Genomic DNA, 27,205 nt, shown 5'->3' with positions numbered 1-27,205 from the left:
AACATGTCAGCCTTGAGGAGGGTCTGTACCTAGACCTTTGCCCAGTCCCCGGTGCCCCTTGGCCTTCAGCCCAAACCCACGTACCCCAGACCCCACTCCTCCAAACCTATACCACCCACCCTGTCCTACACTTACGCCACTAGCATCTTGTCTCTCCCCAAGCCTGTGCCCTCCCCCTCTGCCGTCCCCCAAACTTGTACCACTCTTCCTTCCTCCTACCCCAAGCCCGTACCTGAGGCCCAGCCCACTCCTCCCTCTTCCACCAGTCCACGTGCTGACTCCTCTCACCCCCCACACAGATCCACAGTCATCAACTCGGTTGCTCCAGGGTACATTCACTCAGCAGCCACCAAGCGTGCAGCTGGTGACATTTTAATTGTGAAGCAATTACCTCTTCATTTAAAAAAAAATAGACATCTTCAAAGCATCTCAGAGGCTAAAGAGCTAAGCAGGAGTCTCTGAACACTCAAGAGCTTCTGAAGGAAAGCTGAGGTGGAGCAGCACTGACTCTGCCAGCCGCAGCCAAGCCCCATTAGCAGTCAGGGAGTCTGTGCTGACCAGACAGCCACAGCATGCACACAGAGGCAACCCCTTCCACCCAGCAGAGGGAAAATGCCACTGTGGGAGGCATCTAGAACATTCTGGTCTAGGAGCTGACAGGTCAGCACAGGGCTGTTGAGTGCCGTGCAGCCTCATGGCAAACAGAGAAAGAGAACACAGTAACAGATTTCAAGCCAGCGGCTCCCGCCACCCCAGACACAGCCGACAGCTGTGGAACACTGGCCTCCAGCAGCCGAGACCTGCTCTGTCCAGGGAGCCACAGGCCACCAGGCAAGGTCTTCTTGCCTGTCTGGGGAGACTGGATGGTGGGCCGGGGTAGAGAAGATTACGGAGCCTGTGGCCCTTCCAGGGGACCGAGAGCCTGGTTCAGGGTTGGGCCAGTATTTTCTGAGAGGACGAGGATCGCCATTTCCACCAGCTTAGAAACACGCCGGCCAGCCCGGGCTTTGAGATGTGCTCTTACCATCCTGGTGGCAGCTGAATGTGAAGGAACAGCAGCCCTGGCCCCGGGCACCCAGCGCCCCAGGCAGACACTGGCGGAGAGACCAGCACTTGGTCTCCGTCGGCCCACCCCCTCTGTGCTGCCCACAGCGCCGGCCTGCAAGGCAGGCCCGGGAACACAGGCGGCTGGCCAGCACCAAGCCAGGGTGACATGTCCCTGTCTCCCCTGGACAGCTCACAAGGCCTTGGCGCTGACGGGATGCACTGCATGGGGCACCGGCTTCTGAGGGTGCCGGGCAAAGGCGTAGGCCTGGCCCAGGATGGCCAGGTCCACCAGCACCTGCAGCAGCCCACAGACAGAGAACTGCAGGGGTGCGCCGTTGAGCAGAAAGTAGGCTGTCTTGAAGGTATCGCCACTCGTCCACATGAGCACCATCTTGAGGCTGTGAAAAAACAAGGAGGTCAGCGCTCACCCAGGGGGCCAGGGTGAACCAGAGGGGGGGAGGGATGAAGCACAATCTGAATCAGACTTGTGCTACCTACCTAAGCCACTGGCTCAGAGAGGAGCGAGCACAGGGCCTCGGGTCTCCAACCCCACGAGAACCGTAGCACAGCTTAAACAGCCTGGCTTCAAGGACACCAGAGCCTCACTGGCAGACAGCCTCTCCCCCAGGCTCCTCCGTCCCAGCTAACGGTACCTCACCAGATGCTGAGGATGCAAACCAACAGAGAGGCCGAGGTGTCCCACACAGTGGGAAGCTGCTGCCTGGGGCCTCCTCCCAGCTAAGAGGGAAGGTTTCCTTCCATGAGCAGAAACAGATGGGAGCTTTTCCTTTGAGCATGTCTGGGTATCATTCCTCCTCTGCACTTGGCCAGGTGCAGCCAACATAGGCACGACTTTTCTCACACAAATCTACTTGCAGGGCCCACGAGCCAGTTAGCTGCAGGGAAGGGTGTGTGCCAGCCCCCGGCAGGGGGACCCTGGGATGGTCTGCATGCTCAACTGCTACCCCCCACACCCCAATGTGTCACCCCTTGGCTCATGCCTTCTTTCCTGGCAGAGCCTGGGGGGAAAAAATGAAGTGTGGCTCAAGTGGTAAAGCACCAGCCATGAACAAAGGCTGTGCAAGAATAAAAAGGCTGAATGACAGTGAGAAGCCTTGTGTTCAAGCCCAGTACTGGTGGGTGGGTGCATGCATGCATACATACATTGGTGCATGTGTGTGTGTGCATACGCATGTACACACACACACATACAACCTGTGGAAAAACCGTCTCAATCAACCCCAGCATGCCATTCTAGGTGCCCAAGGAAGACCAGCACAGAGCCCCAGCCTCATACTGCTCAGAGCAAGGACTCCACCGATCTGGGAACACCTGGTGAGCCTGTGCCACAGCCTGGGGCACCTACCTCATGCCTTCTGTGGAGCGGTGGCAGTGGTTCCGGTACAGCTGCGGCACGCCCAGCATGGCTTCGGTCAGCACAGCAAAGAAGCCCAGCGTCTCCACAAACAGGGCGGAGTCGATGGACAGGTAGGTGATGTAGCCGGCCACGCCTGCAAAGGCCAGCACACACTGCACATAGTCTGCAAAGCTGCTCCAGCGCCAGAAATGGTGAGGGTCGAGGTCTGGGGAGAGAGAGAGTCATCTCAGCTAGGCAGGCAGGCTGGGCGCAGGCAGCCGCACACACGGCTGAGATGCGGATGCCAAGTTGGTATGTACAGAGGGGCAGCAAGAGACCAGCGTGGGTGAGGTCAGCCTGGGTTCACCAGCAAGGTGGGCTCAGTGGAGGGAGAGATAGGAACCAGGAACAGGTTGAGCTTAGTGTGAGGAAACTTGACAGGCAGCAGTGCAGGCAGCATAAGGAGAGGTGGTGGTTATGGCCAGTGTGAGGAGGACATGAGGTCAAGGTCGTGGTCAGCGTGAGCACACAAGGCCATGGTCAGTGTGAGGACACGAGGTCAAGGTTGGTGGCAGGATGTGAGAGTCAGTGTAGTGAGATGCAAGCTGAGTGTGTTCTGATCAAGGCATTAAGTAATCATTTTGGTTGGAGTCTATGTAACCCAGGCTGGCCTTGAACTCTTGATCCTCCTGCCTCTGCTTCCTGAGTGCTACGGAATTAAGGGCGTGTGCTACCACCCCAGCCTGATGAAGGACCTACTATAAACTCAACACAAAAGGTGCTGGAATTCTTTACCCTTCATTTTAGTAGTTCTGGGAAACACTATAGTGCGAAGAAGACTGATCGGGAGCCTCTGGAGGGCCCCTGGTTAGAGCTCATGAATCTGAGTTAACCTCGTGCCTTGGGTGTGGCTCACATGCAATAGCAGCAGCTCCCACCTCCCAGGCTCACACGTAATAATAGCAGCTCCCACCTCCCGGGGCTCACACGCAATAATAGCAGCTCCCACCTCCCGGGGCTCACACGCAATAATAGCAGCTCCCACCTCCCGGGGCTCACACATAATAATAGCAGCTCCCACCTCCCAGGCTCACACGTAATAATAGCAGCTCCCACCTCCCAGGCTCACACGTAATAATAGCAGCTCCCACCTCCCGGGGCTCACACATAATAATAGCAGCTCCCACCTCCCAGGGCTCACACATAATAATAGCAGCTCCCACCTCCCGGGGCTCACACATAATAATAGCAGCTCCCACCTCCCGGGGCTCACACGTAATAATAGCAGCTCCCACCTCCCGGGGCTCACACGCAATAATAGCAGCTCCCACCTCCCGGGGCTCACACATAATAATAGCAGCTCCCACCTCCCGGGGCTCACACGTAATAATAGCAGCTCCCACCTCCCGGGGCTCACACATAATAATAGCAGCTCCCACCTCCCGGGGCTCACACATAATAATAGCAGCTCCCACCTCCCGGGGCTCACACACAATAATAGCAGCTCCCACCTCCCAGGCTCACACGCAATAATAGCAGCTCCCACCTCCCAGGCTCACACGTAATAATAGCAGCTCCCACCTCCCGGGGCTCACACGCAATAATAGCAGCTCCCACCTCCCGGGGCTCACATGTAATAATAGCAGCTCCCACCTCTGGGGCTCACATGTAATAACTCCCACCTCCTGGGGTGATCCTGCTGACCGCTGTGACAAGCATGCGTCGGTGGGAAGGCTCCATCCCTGAGTTGCTATCCCTGCACAGCTGCCAGAATGGGGTCTTTCCCCACATGGCTTGCACAGAAACCACTAACACCAATGAGTGGATTATCCTGCCCTGGCGATGAACACTCGAGGGAGAGTTTAGAGTGTGCAGAGGCAGCTCGAAGAACCCCCCCAGGAGTAGCAAAAAGCCTGCAGGGAGCCAGACAGACCGGCCCTGAGGGCTCAAGCTCAGAGCTGCAGAGCTCTGCGGGTGCAGGTGGACGGGGGGGAGACTGGACCCCTGGGTTCCTTCTGGACTCTCCCAAGCCTGAATTGTTTTGTGGGGACATTTTTGGGACTGGGTTTTCAACTGGGGGTTGAATCTAGGTCTTCATACATATTAGGCAAACTTTTGACCACCTACAAGCTCTGTCACATTCCAACTCTGAGTGCATTTTTAACAAAGAAAGCATCTACCATGTAATGGCGTGAAAAGTAGGTGTTCTTTCAGGTTCTGACTGCAATAGAACTGCAGCTCTGGGTTTTTCAGAGTTCAGCCTGTCCCAGGAGTGACCCCTCTGCGTCCAAACAGTACAAGTAAATCCCCGTGAATCTCTCTCTGCCAAATGTGGTGGGCAGGGGTCCTAACTTCAGGTACTCAGAATTAACACGGGAACAGAAGCTGATGCTACCCAGAAATGTATGATGAAGTCCATCTACTATCATAAAAGAAAGAAGATCGAGCTTGAAGAATCACAGCAAGAACGCACCCTCCACATTATCTGCCAGGTGGCATTTTTTGTGCCTCACACACCATCCAGCATGAGGTCTGCTACCCACCTTATTTCTCAAGCTCCGGTTGTCACCCACCTCCCCACAGCCTAGCCCCAGAGTAATTCCAAGGCAAAGACCTGCCTTCCTGGAGTTCCTGCCTCCACCTGGGCAGAGTGCAGGCGCCCAGGCAGCTTACCAATCCGAAGGCGAAGCCAAGACAGGGCAAGTCCGGCCGGGGGCTGAAGCCCTGTGAGGGCCAAACACAGGCTAGGCCCTCGAGCTCTCAGTTCCCATCTGTGTGGGCTTGGCTGGCCTTTGTGCTGTGTGTCCCACATGCCCAGTGCTGCCATTCCCAACCCTGGCTCATCCTTGCTGTGGCTGGCAGGGTGGGTTCAGGGCGTCTCCCAGGTGAGTGAGCCAGGGCAGGGGTGTCAAAGGCAGAAGAGCTCACTCACTGCAGCCTCCACCCCACCACTCCTAGCCTGCAGGGAGAGCTAGCTGCAGGCTTTCAGAGGCCAAGCAAACTGATGGCTGAATTTCTGCCTCTGGATGAGGCAGACTGAAGCCAACAGACCCATGTACCATCTGAATGCTAGCACTTGTGTCCAGGGACCCCGAAGTGGGAGCAAGGGCCTGGACGGAGTGTGCCTCCTGTCCGTCCACACCTAGAGGCTGAGAGCAGGCTGGAAGAACTAACACAGGAAGGCTGACTCTACAATCTAGCTTTACTTCCTAGAGACAGAAACGCTGAGAAAAGCTTGAAAGAATAAAGATGATTTAAATGTCACTTAGATTTCTAGGGGGTGAGGAAGTAAATGCTCCATTGGCATGACCTGCAACAGCACAAAGACAAATGGCTAGTTAGGCGGAGTAGCTCACATTTGTAACTGTGACTGCTTTTAGGGGCAGAGATCAGACTGCAGGACACAAACTTCCAAAAACAGCAGGGTCTGGTGGCACACCCGCTACCCAGGAGGCACAAAGTAGGAGGACCACAGTCTAGGACAGCCTGGGAAGGAAACGTGAGGCTGTTTGAAAAATAACCATTTAGAAAGCTGAGGGCTGGGACTGTGGCTCAGTGGTGAGTGCCTGCCTGGCGAGCATAAAGCCCTGAGTTCAACCTCCAGGACTGTCAGAAGAAAAATTAAAATGGACCAGGTACCAGACAGACATGCTCCAAAGAAGACAAGGGGCCAAGAAACGCAGGGAACAATGCTCAGCATTGGTGGTGCTGTGGTGGCTATCCATCACACCACTTGAGAGAAGAAACGAAGCAAGTCCAGGCAGGAGTTTCCGACCTTCACCAGCCGATTCCTGCGCACCCATCCCAGAGATGCTGTCAACCACTAAGCATAAGACAGCCCTGCAAGGGGTGAGGAGGCGCGTCTGAGTCTACTGCAGCCCACGGGCCCCCTCATGTGGCCACACTGGGAGAAGCAGGAACGGGCAAGGTGGTCTGAAGTGCCCTGTGGAGGAGGGCTGGCCTCTCTCCCCGGCCTCCTGCAGTGGCAGACCCTAAGACTACAAAGACAAATCTCAGAGACAGTAGGTGGATGTCACAGGAGCAAGGCAAGACACAGAGCCTCTGCAGGCCCTCCCGCCTCAACACCATGAGCTCCTGGGAGGCACCAGGGCCTGCTGCCCACCCACGTCAGCTCTGTCAGGGCCAGCAGAGGGCCTTGCCCTGGGATGACCACTGGCTTCCAACCACAGGTACCGGAGGTCAGGGATGCTCATGACCATGGAGAGGCCTCCTGGGAACAGTGAATCAAACTGAGCACCAGCACAAAGCAGGCCCCACAGGGCAAGCTGTTGAGGTCCATGCCAGAGTAGAGTGGGTGTCCTGCCAGTGCTACCTGGCAAGCAGAGCCACTCGCAGGGAAGGGTCCGCTTCTGACTCCCACGCATCGCCACCGCCAACACAGTGAGAGAGGGTCTCTCAATCACCAGATGGTAGCCTGCCTGCCTCCTGCTCACAAATGACCTTGTGGACTGAGGAGTCAGGAGCCAGCAGCCACTTAGGATCCACATCTTCACTGGGGAATGCGGGGTTCGAAGAGAGTTTACACCGGAGCTTCTCCAGATCCAGACACTGAAGGAGCCAGACCATCTTGAAGCCTGTGGGAAGCGGTCCCACAACCCAGACAAGGTCAGCTCCAGCAGCATAGAGTGGCACTCATCTACCTGTGGGGAAGACACGCCCAGGAGCAAGGGGTGCCGAGGACCATCAGAGCCGAGCCTCTGGGATACCCAACATGACAATGGAGCCATGCATCCAGGACACCCAATGATGATGGAGCCACACATTGGGGACACCTGACATGATGATGGAGCCATGCATCCAAGACACCAGTGTGATGATGGAACTGTGTACCTAGGGCACCTGAAGCAATGGTGGAGCCATGCATCCGGGACACCCAATGTGACAATGGAGCCATGCATCCTGGACACCTGACATGATGATGGAGGCATGTATCTGAGACACTTGAAGTGACGATGGGAGCTGGGCATCTGAGGCACCTGTTGTGATGGTAGAGCTGTGCATCCTGGACACCTGACATGGAGCTAGGCATCCCAGGCACCTGACGTGATGATAGAGCTGTGCATCCCGGGCACCTGACATGATAGAGTAGTACATCCTGAGCACCTGACATGATGATGGAGCTGTACATTCCGGATACCTGATGTGATGATGGAGCTGTGCATCCTGGGCACCTGACATGATGATGGAGCTGTGGATCCCTGACACCTGACATGATGATAGCGCTGTGCATCCTGGGCACCTGACATGACAGACCCAAGCTAGCTCACATAATTCTGTCCAACAGCCAGAATATGGAAGCATATCCACACTCTTCCTACTGTATCCTTAAGCCAGACAGAGACAGGCAGCGATCTGGCCATGGACTGTAGCAGCACAAAGTCCCCATGGTGGCAAAAGATATCTCCAAGCCAAGCACTGGTGGCTCACTCCTTCAATCCTAGCTACTTGGAAGGTGGAAGCTAGGAGGATAGTGGTTCAAAGCCAGCCTAGACAGAAAAGTCCCAAGACCATTTCTCAATCCATGGCTGGGCACCATGATGTGCCCCTCACCCCAAGCTCTGTGGGAGGCTGAGGTTAGAAGGCTCTTGGTGTCAGGCAGCCCAATGAGAAAAGTCTGTGAGACTCCATCTCCATGAGGGAGAGCTGGATACAGTGACACACCTAGGATCCCAGAGATGATGGGAAGACTGTGACTGAGGTGCACACCTAGACACAGTGAGATCCTACCCTACAACCAACCAGTAAGAAATGACAATGGAGGCATCACCTGTGGTTTGCCAGCCCAGCAATCTCATCTTGAGGAGGGGGGTGAAGGGAGAAGAGGAGGGGAGGGGAAGGGCAGGAGGAAGGGAATGAGAGGGAGGGAGGGAGGGAGTGCAGAGGCTCGGGGAGTGGCTGTCCAGGTGCAGCCAACATCTTCCCTCTGCCTCCCCAACCCGCTCTGGGAAGACATTCCACCGCAGGGGCAGGGCCGAGGTTCTGGGTGCCCATCATCCTGGTTCCAGTGTGCACACAGAGGATAGGAGCTCCACATCAGAAGGAAGGGACAGATTGAGAACAGGGCCCATCTTCGGCACAGGGTGTTGTCCTGGGGGCGCTGCTGCCCTGGCCTCCAGGTCCAGAGCAGCGTCAAGAGCTCTACCCTGGGTGTGGGGATGAGCACCGAGAGCAGCAAGGCTGTCCCCAAGGAACAAGCACATAGAGCATCCAGGGTGCTGACAAACTGTGAGGAAAAGGAAGCTGGTCACCTCCATGTCCAGTGACACAGAACCAGGAAGTGGGCAGCTAAGACATTTTGAAGGAAGAGCTGTGATCAATGATCATCTCTGTTCACTGTGGTGCAGGGCCCAGCTGCAGCAAGACCAACCATCAGAGCAAACACTGTCGGCATGGAGGGCAAGGGCTGGAGCACAACACCCAGAACTTACAAGGGATGAGGGAGGCATCAGGGAAAACCAAAGCCAGCCCAGCCCGTCAGAACTACCTGCAGGTGGTCAGGCTCAGACTCTCCCATCCAGCCACTGTCCCAGCCGCTGTCCTGTCCGGCCACTGTCCCGTCCAGCTGCTGAAGCCACTATCCTGTCCACCACTGTCTCATAAAGTCACTGTCCCACCCAGCTGCTGTCCCATCCGGCCGCTGTCCAATCCAGTCAAATCAGGGCACCAGCAAACAAGCCAATCTTCTCCAGGCAGATCACTGCCTGCAGCTGCCACAGTATGTACCTATAATGTCCACTTTAAACAAAAAGAAAATGGAGATCTGCAAAAGGCAGGAAAACGCCAGGTGCCGGTGGCTCACGCCTGTCATCCTAGCTACTCAGGAAGCTGAGATCTGAGGATCACGGTTCAAAGCCAGCCCAGGCAGGAACATCCATGAGACTCTTATCTTCAATTAACCACCAGAAAACCAGAAGTGGTGTGGTAGCTCAAATGGTAGAGCACTAGCCTTGAGTGGAAGAGCACAGGGACAGCACCTAGGCCCAGAATTCAAGCCTCATGACTAACAATAACAACAACAAAAAAAAAAGCAGGAAAACATAACCCATGAATGATTAGGCAATAACAAAGCAATAGTGAACAATAACAAAGCAATAGTGAACAATAATAAAGCAGGACAGTGGACACAAAATATTTCTGATAAGACTTAACAATAAAACTTACCAAACATTTGGGCCAGAGATGTGACTCAGGCAGTAGAGCACCCGCAGAACAAGCTAGCCAAGACTCAAGTTCAAAAACTAACAAAATCCTCCCAAACAGCTATTTTATATACATGTAAAGAATTAAAGGAAGCCGGGCGCTGGTGGCTCACGCCTGTAATCCTAGCTACTCAGGAGGCTGAGATCTGAGGATCACGGTTCAAAGCCAGCCCGGGCAGGAGAGACCGTGAGACTCCTATCTCCAATAAACCACCAGAAAACCGGAAGTGGCGCTGTAGCTCAAGTGGTAGAGCGCTCGCCTTGAGCTGAAGAGCTGAGGGACAGCGCTCAGGCCCAGAGTTCAAGCCCCACGACCGACAAAAAAAAACAAAAAAAAAAAAAAAAAAGAATTAAAGGAGGGGTGGGAAGGTGGCTCAGTGGTAGAGTGCTTGCCTTGCATGCATGAGGCCCTGGGTTCAATTCCTCAGCACCACATAAGCAAAAAGAAAAAAGCCGGAATGGTGCTGCGGCTCAAGTGGTAGAGCGCTAGCCTTGAGCTGAAGAGCTGAGGGACAGCGCCCAGGCCCAGAGTTCAGGCCCCACGACCGGACCCAAAAAAAAAAAAACAAAAAAAAAGAAACTAAAGGAACCTAAAGCAATTAGAAAGAAGAGGCACAATGAAAGCGTCTCACCAAACAGAGAAAGAACATCAGCTAAGTAGGGAAATCATGAAGAATCCAGGGGACGAAAACTATGAGTGAAGTCGTTAATAACTAGACAGCAGACCTGAGTGGACAGATCAGTGTACTTAAAGATGGATCGTTTAGGGTTATATAGCGTGAAAAACAAAGAAAACGCAAGAAAAAGAGAGGCTAAGAAACATGGGTCAAGATCAAGTGAGCAACATAGGCGCCACAGGCGCCCTGAAGGAAGGGAAGGAACAGGAAAAATTCTCCAGAGATTGTTACTAAAAGTGGATGAAACTAGTAACCCATACATGCAAGCAGTCTACTTAACTCCACAGAGATCCATCCACAACTTGACTCCCCACAGCCCAAGCGCTGAGTACTAGGGGGTGGGGAAGGATGGTAAAAACGGCAGGAAGACAATGACTTGACACAGGAAACCTAGAAAAAGTAACCTCTGACTTCTCATCAGATCCCAGAGTCTAGAATGGCTAAGGAGAAAAGGACTGTTAGCCAAAATTCTCACACCAAGCAAAGCTTATCCTTAAAAATAAAGACTTCCTTTGACAAGTATGAATTGGGAGAATTTGTTGCCATCAGGAAACACTGAAGTTGGTTCTCTGTACTGGAAGCAAGTGACATCAGTGGTAAACTGAATGCATAGGTTAATAGTATACAAAGTGCAGGCTGATCCTTTCTTCTCTTAACTGATTTTTTTTTTTTTTTTTTTTGGTCAGTCGTGGGGCTTGAACTCTGGGCCTGGGTGCTGTCCTTCAGCTCTTCAGCTCAAGGCGAGCGCTCTACCACTTGAGCTACAGCACCACTTCCGGTTTTCTGGTGGTTTATTGGAGATAGGAGTCTCATGGTCTCTCCTGCCCGGGCTGGCTTTGAACCGCGATCCTCAGATCTCAGCCTCCTGAGTAGCTAGGATTACAGGTGTGAGCCACCAGCGCCTGGCTTAACTGACTTTTAAAGACAGCCACAGCTGGTGCTTAGACCTGTAATCTTGGCCTTGAAATCAGGACCTGGGCACATATGTGAGCTTTTTTACTTAAAGCTAGTGCTCTACCACTTGACTTCCAGCTTTTTGGTGGTAAAATGGAATAAGAGTTTCATAGCATTTCCTTCCTGGGCTGGCTTCAAACTGTGATCCTCAGATCTCAGCCTTCTGAGTAAGATTTCCATATGTCACCAATTAGCATAAATTTGAAGAAATTAGCCTTAGAGTAACTATTAAAAAAGGAACTTCAGGGGCTGGGAAGGTAGCTCAGCGGTAGAGTGCTTGCCTTGCAAGCATGAGGCCCTGGGTTCGATTCCTCAGCCCCACATAAACAGAAAAAGCCGGAAGTGGCGCTGTGGCTCCAGTGGTAGAGCACTAGGCTTGAGCTGAAGAGCTGAGGGACAGCGCCCAGGCCCAGAGTTCAGGCCCCATGACCAGCAAAAAAAAAAAAAAAAGTGCTCATTATAAAAAAATAAAAAATAAAATAAAAAGGAACTTCAAGTGGTGAAGGTCACTAAAGGAATTAAAATATTATACTGGGAATATTCCTAATACAAAAGAAGGCAATAAAAGAACAATGGGTTAAGGAAAAGTGATGGGCATGTAGGAAACAAAAAGTAAAATTGCACCAGGCGTTGGTGACTCACGTCTGTAATCCTAGCTAATCAGGAGGCTGAGATGTGAGGATCTCAGTTCAAAGCCAGCCTGGGCAAGAAAGTCCGTGCAACTCTTATCTCCAATAAACCACCAGAAAACTGGAAGTGGCACTGTAGCTCAAGTGGTAGAGCACTAGCCTTGAGCTGAAGAGCTGAGGGACAGGGCCCAGGCCCCAGAGTTCAAGCCCCATGACCGACCAAAAAAAAAGTAAAATTGCAAGTGTAAATCCAAACCTTAAATATGAACCAAATATTAGACCGAAGAGCAAAACTGACTGAAAGTTTAAATCCTTATATGATGTCTTACAGAATTCAGATTTAGAGACATAAAAAAGTTAAAAGCTAACAATTAACCACTCAAATAACCACAAGAGATCTGTAGCAATGCTACTACCAGAACAGGCTTTACAATAAAAAGTGCCACTAGAACAAAGAGTGACAAATCCATCAGGAAAATAAAACAATCATGAATGTATATGTGCCTAACAAACACCCCAAAATATATGAGGCAAAAGCTGACAGAAATGAAAAACGAGAAAGACCAATTAAAAATAGAGACTTCATTTATCTGCCTTTGTAATGGGTTCAATAATCAGGCAGATAAATAATCAGGGAAGAGAGACTGAAGAACACTGTCAATCACTGACTGGACAGGGACCTCAGCTCTACCCAACAGCAAAGCCAACTTTTTTCACACCCACATGGACAGGCCACACACTGGCCATCAAAACCGAGTTCAATTTAGAAGTACTGGAATCAAAGTGTGTTATGTTATATAATTACAATGGAATTAAAGTAGAAATAAATAGAAGAAATGTGGGAAGTTCATCAAATATGGACATTATAGCACATTCCTAAATGACAAATGGGTCAAAGAAATGGAAGGAAATGAGAAACTAAGGTGAATAAAAACAGAACTACATAACCAAAACTCATAGTGCATTTCCAGAGCTGTTTACAGAGAAATAGGGCTATAAGCAACTACATTTCAAAGTGAGAAAGAACAATACAGGCTGGGCACCAGTGGCTTACACCTCTAACTCTAGCTACTCAGATTTGAGGACCTTGGTTAGAAGCCAGCCCTGGCAGAACCTCCAAGAGACTTTTTTTTCTCCAATTAGCTATCAAAAAAGAAAAAGGAAAAAAAAAGCCAGAAGTAGAAGAGCCCTAGCCATGAGCACAGCACCCAGGCCCTGAGTTCACAAAGAAAGAAAGGAGGGGAGGGGGAAGGAGGGAGGGAAGGAAAAAAGAGAGGAAGGAGGGGGAGGGAAGAAGGGAAGAAAAGAAAGAGAAAGAAGGGAGGGACAAGAAAAAGGAAAGAAAGATAGGAAAGGAAGGAAAGGGAGGGAGGGAGGGAGGGAAAGAGATCAATCTAACTCTCAATGTTACAAAACTGGAAAATGAGGGCTAGGAAGGTGGCTCAGTGATAGAGTACTTGCCTTGCATGCATGAAGCCCTGGGTTTGATTCCTCAGCACCACATAAGCAGAAAAAGCTGGACGTGGTGCTGTGGCTCAAGTGGTAGGGCGCTAGCCTTGAGCTGAAGAGTTGAGGGACAGCACCCAGGCCCAGAGTTCAGGCCCCACAACTGACCAAAACAACAACAAAAAAAACCTGGAAAATGAGCCACCTAAATCCAACAAAGCAGAAGAAAACAACTAATAATTATTAAAGTAGAAAATAAAAATAATTATTAACAGAAAACAAAAAATAGAAAAATCAAATTTTGTTCCTTACAAAATAAAATTAATAAAACGAGAATGATTTAATAAAAAGTTTTAAATTGCCAGTTGAGAATAAAAGGATCATTATCAAATATTATAAAACGTAAAAGGTTACGAGAAAAAAAAATAGATAGGAATCTCATGGACCCTAATTTTGATGAATCTGGATTGATTTGTAACTAGAGACTGAATTCCTAACTTTAAACCTTCCTGTAAAAAAAAAACCCAGGCCCGTATGAATTCACTAGATAAAAGAATTAACTCTAATTCTTCAGTCCTTATAATTAGGATATATTAAAACAAAGTAATCACAAGAAAACAACATACCAGGACAGGCATGGGAGGGGTAGGAGGAGGGCTCATGATTATAATCCTAGCTACTCAGGAGCATTTCAGTTCAAGGCCAGCCAGCGCAAAAAGTTCACTAGTTCTCAGGTCATCAGAAAACATTGTGAGTGTTGGCACACACCTATTGTCCCAGCTCTGGCAAAAGGATAAACAAAAGGGTCTCTGCATAGACCAGCCCAGACAAAAAGCAAGACGCTATTAAAAGTAATGAAAGCAAAAAGGGCTGGGTATGTGGTTCCGTGGTAGAGTGCCTGCCCAGCATGCACAAAACCCAGGGTTTGATCTTCATTATTTCAAGAAAACAAACAAAAGTTGCAGGATACAAGATCAATATGTAAAAATCAATGTTATTTCTACAAAGTAGCAATGAAAAACTCGGGGTGGAATTAGAAAGATTCCATTTAAAAAAAAAAAAAGATTCCATTTTCAATAATATAAAAAGGAATGTTTGGAAAACATTTAAAGCTTACAATCTGGAATTTTCTCCACCCATCCTTCCTTCCTTTCTCCCTCTCCCCCACACCCCAGCAGGCTCTACATACTTTTCACGGAAGCAGTACTGCTATGGCTGTGAGTGTGCTGTGGACAGGCCATGCTTGGTGAAGCCATTCGCTGAAAGGGAAGCGTGGATGGATGACTAGCCGAGACAAGCCGCAGGCAGTGACACAGAGCTCGCAGCAGTGGAGCCTCATGCAATGTAGTACATACCCAGATAGGACCGCGTGGGGGGGACTTTGAGTTCTTCGTCCTTACTGTCTGCAGCTACATTTAAAAAGGAAAAGAAGCAGAAAGAAAGAAGACAGAACAGACTGGTTTAAACGTTGGTGAACTGTTGTTGCACAGCAAAAGAAACAAAAACAAAACATTGGAACAGAAAGCCACACAAGACTTTTATTACTGTGCATTCAAACATTCCCTTTTGAAGCCGTTCTCCAAAGCCGCCTTCTTCCAGTATTCGCAGGACAGGGCATGGGAGTAGGGAAAGAAATGTTACATAAAATGTAAGCTACTGCAGTGTCTCTATTTCTAGCCCATGAAGCCACAGCACTTGCTTTGGTGACAGAAACTCAAGCACACGGCAACAAGGCCAGTTTGCCCAGAGCTGAACCGTTTCTACAGGCTCAGTGGCAAAGCTGTTCCAGATCCCACCCAGTGGCGTGGCCCCCGTCAAAGGACAGCGGGGTCAGCACATGAGCTTCGCAGCACGGGCAGACACTCTGCCTGAGCACAAGTCTCCTACAGGGCAACCCAGGACACCACAGATTACTGGCCCTGGTTCAGGCTCCCTGCTAACGTGGCCCCAGCATAGCTGCCAAAGGCCCTCGGGGCCAAGGTGCCTGGGCAGCAGGCCGAAGCCACCAGCAGTTGGGGACCAAAGTGAACAAAACAGAAGTATGATCCCAGGTGGCGTGTCCCCTCCTAGTGCACTGTGGACTTTTATTAAAGTGGAAATGCCACAAGCAAACAGATAAAAACAAATACTAGATGGCAGACAAACCACCCTGATCATTGCAGGCAGTGCAAAGAGAAAGAGGGACCAGGAACAAACATCAGGAAGACAGTAGTTGGAGGCCAGGAGGAGCATAAAGTTAGCAAGATCCCATCTCAACCAAGAAGTTGAGAATCACCCTAGGTACCTGGAGTCATAGGTATGAAGATCTGGTCTAAGGCCAGTCTTGGTCTAAAACACTAGATCCTACCTAAAAATGAACTAAAGCAAATAAGGGTTGTGGAAGTAGTTCAATCAATGGAACACCTGCCCAGCAGCCTAATTCAAATCCCAGTACTTCTGAGAAAAAGTAATTTGTTTTATCAACAAAGGAGCTTTGGAAAGAAGCTGCAGATCCAAACTACTAAATTTTAAAAAGAAAACGGAAGACATATCAACCAAAGATAACTGATAAAGACCTATCAACCATCATAGAATGCCGGAGCCTGGATCCCAAGCCAGGGAAACAAAAGTAACCAAAAAGTTAGAAAATGAACTGGATATATACAAGGTTTGTGAGCAGAAGTGAGGTGTCCAATTACAGGCTTAATTATGCTCTCCTGACTTTTGTAAATGTTATAAACTCTCTGTGATACACTTTGTCATTGATTGATTGAAGGTGCTCAAGTGGTAGAGCACCATCAATAAAGGGGGAGAAAGTCCAGACAAAAATAAAACACGTTCGAGACAACCACACATGCACCCCTAGTCTGCCTCCAGAAAGAGACCCTGAAACTCTGGAGCAATTCCCCTGGACCCCAAGCCACTCAAAGCCAAAGGGAGCCCCGCCCCCCCCCCCCCCCCAGCCCTGACTCCAAACTACACAGGGGCAGGGGAGTGGGGAAAGCAATGAAATGGGCCATGTTTTAGGTTGATCTAGTTTTGAGATTTATAAAAATTTTGTGATGGGCCACAACTGCAAAACAAAGAACCTGGAAAATGCCTGAAATGTTCACAGATGTCAGCTGCGGGCAGGGCTTACTCTTACTTCTACTTTATATTCCTCTGCCTTCTCCAAAATATCTCCAAAGTGTGCACTTTGCATGCTCTTTATGTTCTTTTTTTTTGTTTTTTGGGTCCAGTCGTGGGGCCTGAACTCTGGGCCTGGGCGCTGTCCCTCAGCTCTTCAGCTCAAGGCTAGCACTCTACCACTTGAGCCACAGCGCCACTTCTGGCTTTTTCTTTTTGCTTATGTGGTGCTGAGGAATCGAACCCAGGGCCTCATGCATGCAAGGCAAGCGCTCTGCCACTGGTAGTTACCTTCCCAACCCTGCATGATCTTTATGTCCAAACAACAAATCACATTGTTTCTAATTAAACCTGCCCTTTCATTTCTTAAAAATAAGTGACTTTGCTGGGCGCTGGTGTCTCATACCTGTCATCCTAGCTACTTAGGAAGCTGAGATCTGAGGATCACCGTTCAAAACCAACTCTGCAGAAAAGTCTGTGAGACTCATCTCCAACTAACCACCAGAAAACCAAAAGTGCTGTGGCTCAGAGCGGCATTGTGCCTTGAGCTGAAGAGCTCAGCCCAGCCCTGAGTTCAAGCCCCACAATTAAAAAATGAAAATTAGGGGCTGGGAAGGTGGCTCAGTGGTAGAGCACTTGCCTTGCATGCTCAAGGTCCTGGGTTCGATTCCTCAGCACCACATAAGAAAAAAGCCGGAAGTGGCACTGTGGCTCAAGTGGTAGAGTGCTAGCCTTGAGTTGAAGAGCTGAGGGACAGCGCCCAGGCCCAGAGTTCAGGCCCCACGACCGGACCCAAAAAAAAAAAAAAAAAAAAAAAAGAAAAGAAAATTAGTGACTTGCAAAATTTAAATCTCTGTAAGACAGCTGGAGACTTTCTACTCCATCTGGCTACCCCATGAGGACACCGAACATGGCCTGTTCAAAAGCTTCTTCATAAATCATTCTTAATTTCAGACACTTTGCCTGGATTTGTGCCTCCAAGGTCCAAGGCAGCCCTGCAGGGTGTCTGCATTCTTGGGTGATACTCAAGAGTGGGTCTGGAACCAACAACCTTCTTTGGGAGGCAGAGCTGCTAGCAGGGTCTTCCCAGGGACCATGCGGCAGCAGGATGAAGGACATGGCAGTGGCCTGCTGCCAGACCAACCAACCCAGGTTTCTGGGTTTTCTACGCCCTCCCTCACACTTCTGGAAGACGGAAGGAAGCAAATCCACACATACCACATTAAAGCTACAGGTCCGGGTATGTTGGGGTATCTTTTTTTTTTTTTTTTTGACACCTACATTGAGCATTTACTTTGTGCTAAGCTCCAGGCTCAGCTCTTTCCACACGTTAAACACTTGATTTTTACAATAGCCTCCTGAGAGAATATATTCCAAACATCTCTAGTTATAGATAAGCAGACGGAACTTATAGGAGATAGCCTGTAGCTATGTACTTGTAGCCAACAGATTACATTCAAACTCTGCTCTGACCACACACTTCTCAGAGTCAGATGAGGAAATGTTTTCCAGGTACTTCCTCATATCTGGAATACAGGAAGGGGAAGAGAAGAGCCAACTGTGGCCACGTAGACTTTATTCTCAAATCTCAAGTGTAAATCCTGAAATGAGATATAACAAATTCTGTTGACTACAATTTTTCAGGAAAATAGATGACATGAAAAACTAAGCAAATGTCAGAGCCTGACTCAAAGCAGACATGAAACTGGCCACGGTGGCTAGGCTGCTCATGAGGCTGAGATCTGAGGACGAAGCCGGCCCAGGCAGACGAGTTCAAGCGAGTCATCTCCAACTAATCAGCAACACCTAAAGTGTCACGAGGTAGGGAGGAGCCAGGGAGAGAGAGAGGAGGCTGCCCAGGAAGCAAAGCCACAGTACCCACAAGGAAAGCACTTCCCTGAACAGCCCCACACCATGCAGAGCCTGGCTAGCTCTGTCATAATTTAAACCTCATCATAACAGGAAGGAAGAGAACAGGTGCTCAGAGGAAGGAACAACAAGAACAAGTCATGGCCATCGGTGTAATTACAGTAGTCCAACTGGTCTCAGTTATCAGAACAAGATGCTGACCTGCTTTCTACAAAAATGAGATGGTGCCATTTGTTTATCTAAACACAGGCTCATATAGAAACAGAAGGATCTTGTTAATGAGAAGAAAATAACGATCACGAATAAAAACATACAAGTACTACCTCCCCAGCAGTCCCCAAAACTAAACGAATCTTGAGAAAGAATTCTCAAAGCAACCACTGAGATTAGACACACACGCACACACTCATAGTCTATCAGATACCAAGAGGAAACTGATTGTGGTGGTGCGCATGCACATACAGTACTCAGGAGGTTGAGGCAAGAAAATGGAGAGTTCAAGGCCAACTTGGGCTATATGGTGGGTTTTTTCTTCTAGGAGTAAAGGTGGGTGTGGAAAGGGAAGGAGGAAAGGTAAACAGATGCAGTCAGACTATTCAGCAAGCACTCTGTGGCAAATGACCTATGTAACTTGTGGACAGAGATGGGGGAGATTGGGGGAAAGGAGAAAAGGGTTGACATTATTCAAAAAGAGGAATTTATTCATTACCTGATGTGTGAAATGCTAGCCCTCTGTACAACACCTTATAATACCAATTATTAAAAGAGGGGTGGGACTGGGAAGGTGGCTCAGTGGTAGAGTGCTTGCCTTGAATGCATGAGGCCCTGGGTTTGATTCCTCAGCACCACATAAGCAGAAAAAGCTGGGGGTGGCGCCATGGTTCAAGTGGTAGAGCGCTAGCTTTGAGCTGAAGAGCTGAGGGACAGCGCCCAGGCCCAGAGTTCAGGCCCCACAACCAACAAAAAAAAATTAAAATAAGAGAGAAATGGTTAGAAGCCTGGCTCAAGCAGTAGAGCACCTGTGTACACAGGTGAGGCCCTGGGTTAAATCCCCAACACTGCAAAGGGGTGCAGGTAGAGGAGGGAATTGTTTCCATTAGAGAAAAAAGTAACAGGAAGTAAGCTTTAACCTTCCTGCACACGAGAAGTTCATCCTAATACACGTTCACTACCGCATGTCTGACTGGAAGGAACATTCGCAAAGGAGAAGGCAAAAGTAGGAAGTGTTTCTTGTTTGATGGGCGGCCTGGATCTGAGGCATGGCTGTACCTGCTAATAAGCACGGTTGGTCCCACCTATACCCTACACAGGCAGAGCACGCAGAACCTGCTCTGGGGCAGGGAGCACCCACGCATAATTCTGGATATACAGCCAACAAGGTATGTGGGAAGGATGTGTCTGATGGCCAGGCTGTGCCTATAAGCTGTCACTGGCTGGCTCCTGCTCCATCTTTCTGAGATAGAACAGAGTCAGGCCACCGAGTTGTTAACTCCTTGTCCAGATTCCTGCACAAAACTCTTATCTTGAATTATTTCACACAAAACACCATTTAACTTACTGTCCTTACAGATAACCACCATTTAGTGAAATGGAAGCTGCTTAGATAACATTGAAATGGCCTTTCTTTCACCAAAGAACAGGAGACATTTTGTTTGCTGACTTAGTGAGACTTTATTTCAGACTGTTAATCACCCACCTGCAAAGGAGCGACGTTTTATGTTCAGCTCATTGGCCACACGGACTTCGGTGCAGAGTTTCAGCATCAGAAGCATGGTCAGGATCATGATTATGCTCTGCCACAGGAGCGGCGACTCAAAGTGCCGCCCGAACCTAGTATGGAGAGGGTGTGGAGTTAGGAAGGAAGTGTGACAGGAGGCCCTGCTGGGGAACCGGCCCCAGCAAGCCCAGTGCCCCGGCACACCCAGTGCCCGAGAGCACGTGGCCCAACACTGCACTCCCACAGCACCAACAGAAAGAGAAGGCAGCCGAGCAAGTGGCTCAAACACCCGCAGCACTCCTGCCAGTCGCCTGACCTCCACGCTCTCCCCCTCCCAGCCAGGGGCTTCTGGGCCTTCCTTTCCACTGATCTTTAACCAGTCACACCTCTCACCAACTTGGCCATAGGTTTTGCCCCTAAAAGGCAAAAGTACCACCCAGCATCAGGCCCAGCCTGAGGATCTCCACCTGTGTCCACTAGACCACGATGGGAGCCATGACACTCAGGACCTCATGCAGATCCAGTCCTACTCCTGGACTAGGAACCTTGGCTAACACTAGCTGGAAAGGTGGTTAGCACACTGAATTCAGATCTATACACAGCAAGGATCCCGCCTTTCCTAAAAACCGCAAGCCCCACAAATGCCCTGAAGTACCTTTAGCCCTCTCCAGTCCCATCACCTCCCACTCAGAGGCCGGAGGCCTGAGTTACCTAAGGGAATGGCAGGCAGCTGAGGGCTGATTGCTACAGCTCTAGAGCCAGCACTTAGCAGCCACAAGGCCCTTGTCAACACAGGCCTGCGAACACCACCACCACAGGGTGAATTAGCAGACACCGGTTCACTGGGGCAAGTATAGTAAGGTCTTACTGACCCAGGGCCAACACCAAGCTTGCTCAGGGGTAACTATCTCACCACACCATCCACCTGGCTGCAAAGATAAAGAACTCACCAAGGCAGAAGAGTCTGTGAGACTTATCTCCAAAAACCACCAGAAAACCAGGAGTGGTGCTGTGGCTCCACATGGTAGAGTACTAGCCTTGAGCAAAAGAGCTCAGGAACAGCGTCCCACAAGTTCAGGCCCCACCACTGACAAAAAACAAGTATTCCACAAGATAGTTGTAGTGGTGTGTGCCAGTAACCCTGGTACTCAGGAATTTGCAGGTCCCAGGTCAGCCTGAGCCACATAGCAAGACCTTGTCTCAAAATAAGAGCAAAAAAGTAGCTTTCTGATAAACGACCCAACAGTCTGAGGAAGAAGTCAGGTGAACATCTCAGTCACAGTAGCCTCAAAGCAAAACAACAACAACAAAAAGCCTGGGAAGAGATCTTATAACTAAGGAGACAAAAGACTTCTATAGTGAAAACTACAAAACGTGGAAGAAGACAGTAGACTATGGAAAGGCCGCTCATGGACTGCCAACCTTAATACTGTGGAAATGGCTGTACTACTGAAAGAAATCTACAGATTCAAAAGTCTCCACCAATCACCATGCCATCAGTCATAGAAATAGAAAAATCAATCCTAAAGTTTGTATGTAAACATAAAAGACCTCAAACAACCAGAGAAATCCTAAGTAGAATAATGCTGGAGGTATCACAATACTTCAAACTATACTACAGAGACACAGTTACAGAAACAATATGGTACTGGCACAAAAAGCGGTGTAGACCCTGAGTTGCCAGAGCCTCAGATAAGTCCACACAGCCACGTTGTGCGGTAATTATGCTTTAAATCAGATATAAATCCAGTCCCAAGAAAAAGAGAAGCCACATTTTGAGAGGTCCAATTTTGGAGTCTTTATTGGAGCACTAGCAGTCTGCAGTCCTGAGCCCTGTACAGAGCTCGCACCAAGTTTTTAAAGACAAAGGTCACATGTTGGGTGGAGACCAAGCATCAGCAAAGCCTGAGACAAACCAGCACCAGAGCTGGGCTCCCCAGGGCTGGTCAGCTTGTTTGATGTATCCACATTTCCTCAAGGCTGCCCCTCTGCCCCCCCCCTCCCGGCTCTGCTAACTGATCCAGGCACCCGCAATTCAGAGGCAGGCTTTAGTCACCTTTAGTCCTTGGGGCTGGGTGAACGGCACTCCATCTCCTGACTAGGTCCAGGATATGTGGAACCATCAGCACCCAGCACCTGGACAGAAGACAGGCTGTGCAACAAACAGCACTGGGAAAACTGGCTATCTACATTCAGAGCACTGACACGAACCCTGCCTCTCACCCTGTACGAGCTGAACCTTTGAGACTGCTACAAAGAAAGCATAAAGGCCCAGGCAGAGGCCATGACATTCTGAAGAGCACTCCAGGTGCTCAGGAAATAGGAGCAAAAACTGACAAATGAGATGGCATCAAATTAAAACGCTTCCTCATGGGGTGTTGGGCACTTAATGTCTGTAATCCTAGCTAAGCAGAAGACTGAGATCTGAGAATCATGGTTTGAAACCAGGCTGGGCAAGAAAATCCTTGAGACACTTATCTCCAATCAACCACCAAAAAGCCAGAAGTGTAGCTGTGGCTCAGGTGGCAGAGTGCTAGCCTTGAGCAAAAGAGCTCAGGGACAGTACCCAGGCGGCTCTGAGTTCAAGACCCAGGACTGGCAAAACAATTTTCAGAATGAAGAGACATCCACAGAAAGGTAGACAAACCTTTAGAAGACATTCATGTTCACTTGAAAAAGTATTAACAATCAAATGTTCAACATTCTTAGCCATATAGGATGCAAATCAAAATAACAGAATCCATCTCAGCCCAGGAAGAATGATAGTCAAGAAAAGAAACAGAAAAAAAAAAAATGTACTCATTATCTTGCCCATGTAATTGTAACCCCTCTGTACAGTATTTTCACAATAAAATAAATAAAGCTTAAAAAGAAACAGCAAAAGCTGGCAAGGAAGTGGTGGAGGGAGGTACTTTATGCTCTGTTGGTGATAACGTAAATGAAGGCAGACACACTGGAAATCAGGATGAAGGGTCCTTAAAAAAGAATAAGCCAGCCAGGCACCGGTGGCTCTATCCTGTAATCCTAACTACTCAGGAGGCTGAGATCTGAGGATGGATGTTCAAAGCCAGCCCTGGCAGGAACAACCATGAGACTCTTATCTCCAATAAACCACTAGAAAACTGGAAGTTGCGCTGTGGCTCAAGTGGTAGAGTGCTCGCCTTGAGCTGAAGAGCTGAGGGACAGCGCCCAGGCCCAGGCTTATTTAATTTTATAAGTGAGCCTTAGTATAGGCTTGCCCCTGTAATCCTAGCTAATCCTACCATTTGAAGCCAGCATGGGCTTCTCTACTCCAGCAAAAAGCTGGGTTTAGCCAGTAGCTGGTGACTCATACCTGTAAACTTAGCTGCTTAGGAGGATGAGATCTGAGGATTAGTTCAAAGCCAGCCCAGGGAAGAAAAGTCCGTGAGACTCTTATCTCCGATTAACTAGCAAAAAGTTGGGGGTGAAGGTGTGGCTCAAGTGGCAGAACACTAGCCTTGAGTAAACAAAGCTCAGGGATGGCACCCAAGCCTTGAGTTCAAGCTTCAGGACTGGCACCAAAAATTTGGGTCTCACCTGTCAAGAGTGCCTGCTGAGCAATGTGTGAAGCCCTGGGTTCAAACCCCTCTACTAGCAGAAAAGAGGGGCTGTTCATGACTGCAATCTCAGTTTCCTAGGGGGCACAGATGAAGAGATCGTGGTTTAAGGCTAGTTCGGCCAAGTTACCGAGACCACACCTCAACAAAAGAAAAGTGGATATGGTGATATAGGTCCTTCACTCCAGCCACAGGGAAGCGTAAGTAGGATCACTTCTAGGAGCTGTTCTTGCTGTGTCTATCACACGATCACACAGTGCTAAGACGGTAAAGGCAGCATGTGGTGCTGCTTCCTAGCAGGCCAGCATCCCAGCAAAAATGAGGCACTTGGAGAAAGCCAAGGCTTGTGTTCCACCTTGTGCCACTCCCTAAATCAGAGAGCTTCGGGCTCACCGTGGAGAAAACAGTGCTGAAAACCAGCAGATCTGAGTGTTTAGCTGACTTGAGATAAAGAACCTAAGTAGGAAACAAAATTTTTTAAAAAACCACAACTTTCCCCAAAAGATGCACAAAAAGGCCACAATAAATAGGAACTGTATTCAATACTACTAAACTTTTTAGGGTAACAAAGGAAAGATGTCACCTCTTCCTAAGTGTAATGGCAGCTGCTGTCCTAGCAAGGACATGTGAGTGGTGGGTGGGCACAGCACCTCTGGGAGCGGGCAGCACCCTCCCCCAAACCCCCCACCATCCACAGGCTCTTGAAGACACGGGGACACCGCAGCCCACGTGGAATCACACTGTGGGTATGTACAAGGTCTGACCAAGTCTAGCATTTGGTTCTACAGAGGACAACTTCTGTAAGTCCCAAAGTAACATAGAAACTGGGGTGGAAGAGAAACTCTGTGCTCTACCCTATGCAATGTGAGGTCAACATCTCCAGCAGAGCGGTACCACAGACTGGACACAACCAAGACATCCCCAGCAGAGCGTTACCACGGACTGGACACAACCAAGACATCCCCAGCAGAGCGTTACCACAGACTGGACACGACCAAGACATCCCCAGCAGAGCATTACCACAGACTGGACACGACCAAGACATCCCCAGCAGAGCATTACCACAGACTGGACACAACCAAGACATCCCCAGCAGAGCATTACCACGGACTGGACACAACCAAGACATCCCCAGCAGAGCATTACCACGGGCTGGACACGACCAAGACATCCCCAGCAGAGCGTTACCACAGACTGGACACAACCAAGACATCCCCAGCAGAGCATTACCACAGACTGGACACGACCAAGACATCCCCAGCAGAGCATTACCACAGACTGGACACAACCAAGACATCCCCAGCAGAGCGGTACCACGGACTGGACACAACCAAGACATCCCCAGCAGAGCATTACCACAGACTGGACACGACCAAGACATCCCCAGCAGAGCATTACCACAGACTGGACACAACCAAGACATCCCCAGCAGAGCGGTACCACGGACTGGACACAACCAAGACATCCCCAGCAGAGCGGTACCACGGACTGGACACAACCACGAGCCCAAGCCAGCAACGGCCGAGGCTGAGCGTCACAGCCTGTACCCCATCAGAGTGAGACCCAACAACTTAGCTGTGGAGTTCCTGAGGCTCGGAGCCCTTGCCCTGTGGTCCACCTATTCACACACCCACCCTGGCTCTCTCCACTGCTGATGTAAGCACGGTCTGGCAAGCATTCATTAGCTATAAGGACCCCATGGCCCCACACTTTTCTGACAACACAAATGCCAAATCTGCCTATGGGCAGGCCTTTCACGGAGTGTGGCCTGAATAGAGCAACATGATGAGAATCTGAAAAAGAAAGGGCAAGAAAGCTACTAAGTTTCTGAGTTAGCCCCTTCCTGCTCCTGCAGGTTCTGGGCCTAGGAAGAGGGTTACCTGGTCTCAGGGGAGCGGAGCTGAGGGCTGTCATCCCAGCCGCCCCTGCGGAACCCACAGCCACCCGTGTGCACACACACGTGCCAGAGCAGCCCTGGCACCTCAGGCCAGGCCTGCACCTCGGGAAGCCTTGGCGCCGTGAAGTCAGAGTGCTGACCTGAGAAGTGTGGACAAGGGTGGAGGCCACTAGAGACAGAGGCGCGAAAGACGGTCCCATCAGGTGAGCAGCAGGGTCTAGAGAGGAAGCAGCATGCTGGGAGCTGCTCACACTTCGGTCGCCTTCATCCTGTGAGGAGCAAGGAAGATGCGCCCCGGCAGCTCCAGGAGAGGCCCTGGCCCTCTGCCCCTCTCCTCCTCTTCCTTCCCGGGCCTCTAGGTCACACAAGGGCCCGGGCGTCCGTGTGTCCTTCCGCAAGGAGCCGGGGGCCTGTGTGGCTCGGGCGGCTTCAGGTGTGGTTTGCAGAAAAGGGACACTGTGGGCAGGGCTGCGCTCGGGTGCGGCCCGGAACCCAAACAGATGCTCGGCGCCACGGTGTCCCACAGGGGGAAGCCCTGGCCTGGGAGCCCCGGGGGCGCGTCTCAGGTTCTTCTCCCCGACTCTGCAGACCCTGACCCAAGTGTCGCGTGTCCCGTGAGACTTGGCAGTGAAACGCGGCGCCTTTCCGGAGAGCCCAGCGGCTCCCACCACCCGGGGAGCCCACCGGCTCCCACCACCCGGGGCCTGAGACCCGGAGAGCCCACCAAGACCCGGAGAGCCCAGCGGCTCCCCACCACCCGGGGAGCCCACCGGCTCCCACCACCCGGGGCCTGAGACCCGGAGAGCCCACCAAGACCCGGAGAGCCCAGCGGCTCCCCACCACCCGGGGAGCCCACCGGCTCCCCACCACCCGGGACCTGAGACCCGGGAGGCCGTGTCCGGGCTCCTCCGACGGGACGGAACGGGCGGCAGAAATGGGGACCTGGACCTGCCCTCCAAAGCAGCCCGGCCGGGGGACGAGCCTCAGGCGCTCGCCGAGGCGGCCGGCCGCGCTGCCCCGAGACCCGCGCAGGGTCCCCACGCGGGCGCCGCGCGGCCCCTCGCCCGCCCGGGACGGCGCTCACCAGAAGAGGATGCGCAGGATGTTGGCGACCAGCAGCACGAGGCACACGTGCGTGGAGAAGCCGTCGGCGCTCTGCGTGCGCCGGATGTCGCGGTACTGCGGGATGTAGGGCACCACGCCGCCGAAGACCATGGCGCCCGCCGCCGCCCACGACAGCAGCCGGCGCAGCGGGGCCAGGAGCCCGTCCGCGCCCGCGGCCTCCATCGCGCCCGACCCCGGCCGCCCTGCGGGAAGGGGAGGCTGCGTCGGGGTCCGCGAGGGCCGGGCGGCGGCAGACCCGCACCCTGGCGAACGCGCCGCGCCGGCCCGAGCGTCCGAGCGTCCGCGCGTCCGTGCGTCCGTGCCGCGGGCCGGGGAGCGCCGGGCCGGCCGCTGCGTCACAATGGAGGCCACGCCCACTCGGCCCGGCGGCGGCGCCGCGGGGTCCTAGCGCGCTCCGCGGGGCGGGCGGGGACGGGGGCGGGGAACGGCCGGGCCGGGCTGGGAAGCGCCGGGGTCCGGGTTGCAGCGCTCGGGCCAGCGGCACCGCTTGCGGCCTCTCCGGTGCACGTGGTGCCGGGAATCGGACCCGGGGCCCGCGCCCGGCCTCCCCGCCCGCCCCGCTCCCGGGAACCCCGGCTCCGGCG

General features: G+C 51.3%; 1 protein-coding gene across 6 annotated transcripts; it reads right to left on the bottom strand.

Annotated features, from left to right (window-relative positions):
- Positions 1 to 323: 323 nt before the first annotated feature.
- Slc66a2 (solute carrier family 66 member 2) lies at positions 324 to 26,920 on the bottom strand. Of its 6 annotated transcripts, none has more exons than XM_070038796.1 (5): positions 26,581 to 26,920; positions 20,001 to 20,134; positions 14,686 to 14,739; positions 2,414 to 2,630; positions 1,151 to 1,445 (listed from the first exon to the last, which is right to left on the bottom strand). In XM_070038796.1, the coding sequence occupies exons 1-5, from the start codon at positions 26,781 to 26,783 to the stop codon at positions 1,238 to 1,240; spliced, it is 816 nt and encodes a 271-aa protein (XP_069894897.1). In that variant the 5' UTR covers positions 26,784 to 26,920; the 3' UTR covers positions 1,151 to 1,237. The 6 variants fall into 6 exon arrangements, 5 of the variants coding, with proteins under 5 accessions (XP_069894902.1, XP_069894897.1, XP_069894898.1 ...); XM_070038799.1 differs by lacking the exon at positions 1,151 to 1,445 and adding an exon at positions 14,520 to 14,589 and having other exon boundaries at positions 2,543 to 2,630; XR_011375900.1 differs by lacking the exon at positions 1,151 to 1,445 and adding an exon at positions 6,866 to 7,065 and having other exon boundaries at positions 2,580 to 2,630.
- Positions 26,921 to 27,205: the final 285 nt, after the last annotated feature.

This window comes from Dipodomys merriami, unplaced genomic scaffold, assembly GCF_024711535.1.
Source record: "Dipodomys merriami isolate MVZ:Mamm:240054 unplaced genomic scaffold, mDipMer1.0.p SCAF_297, whole genome shotgun sequence".
Lineage (NCBI taxonomy): Eukaryota > Metazoa > Chordata > Mammalia > Rodentia > Heteromyidae > Dipodomys > Dipodomys merriami.
The sequence above is the reverse complement of the archived record's forward strand: the minus strand, read 5'-3'. Positions and strand labels throughout refer to the sequence as shown.

Bases quoted from the DNA above. Each gene is read 5' to 3' on its own strand.
- Slc66a2 (XM_070038796.1), bottom strand. From the start codon at position 26,783: ATGGAGGCCGCGGGCGCGGACGGGCTCCTGGCCCCGCTGCGCCGGCTG. The intron at 20,135-26,580 runs GTGAGCGCCGTC...TCTCCATACTAG, and splicing joins ATCCTGCGCATCCTCTTCTG to GTTCGGGCGGCACTTTGAGT. The intron at 1,446-2,413 runs GTAGGTGCCCCA...GTTTTTTCACAG, and splicing joins CGCTCCACAGAAGGCATGAG to CCTCAAGATGGTGCTCATGT.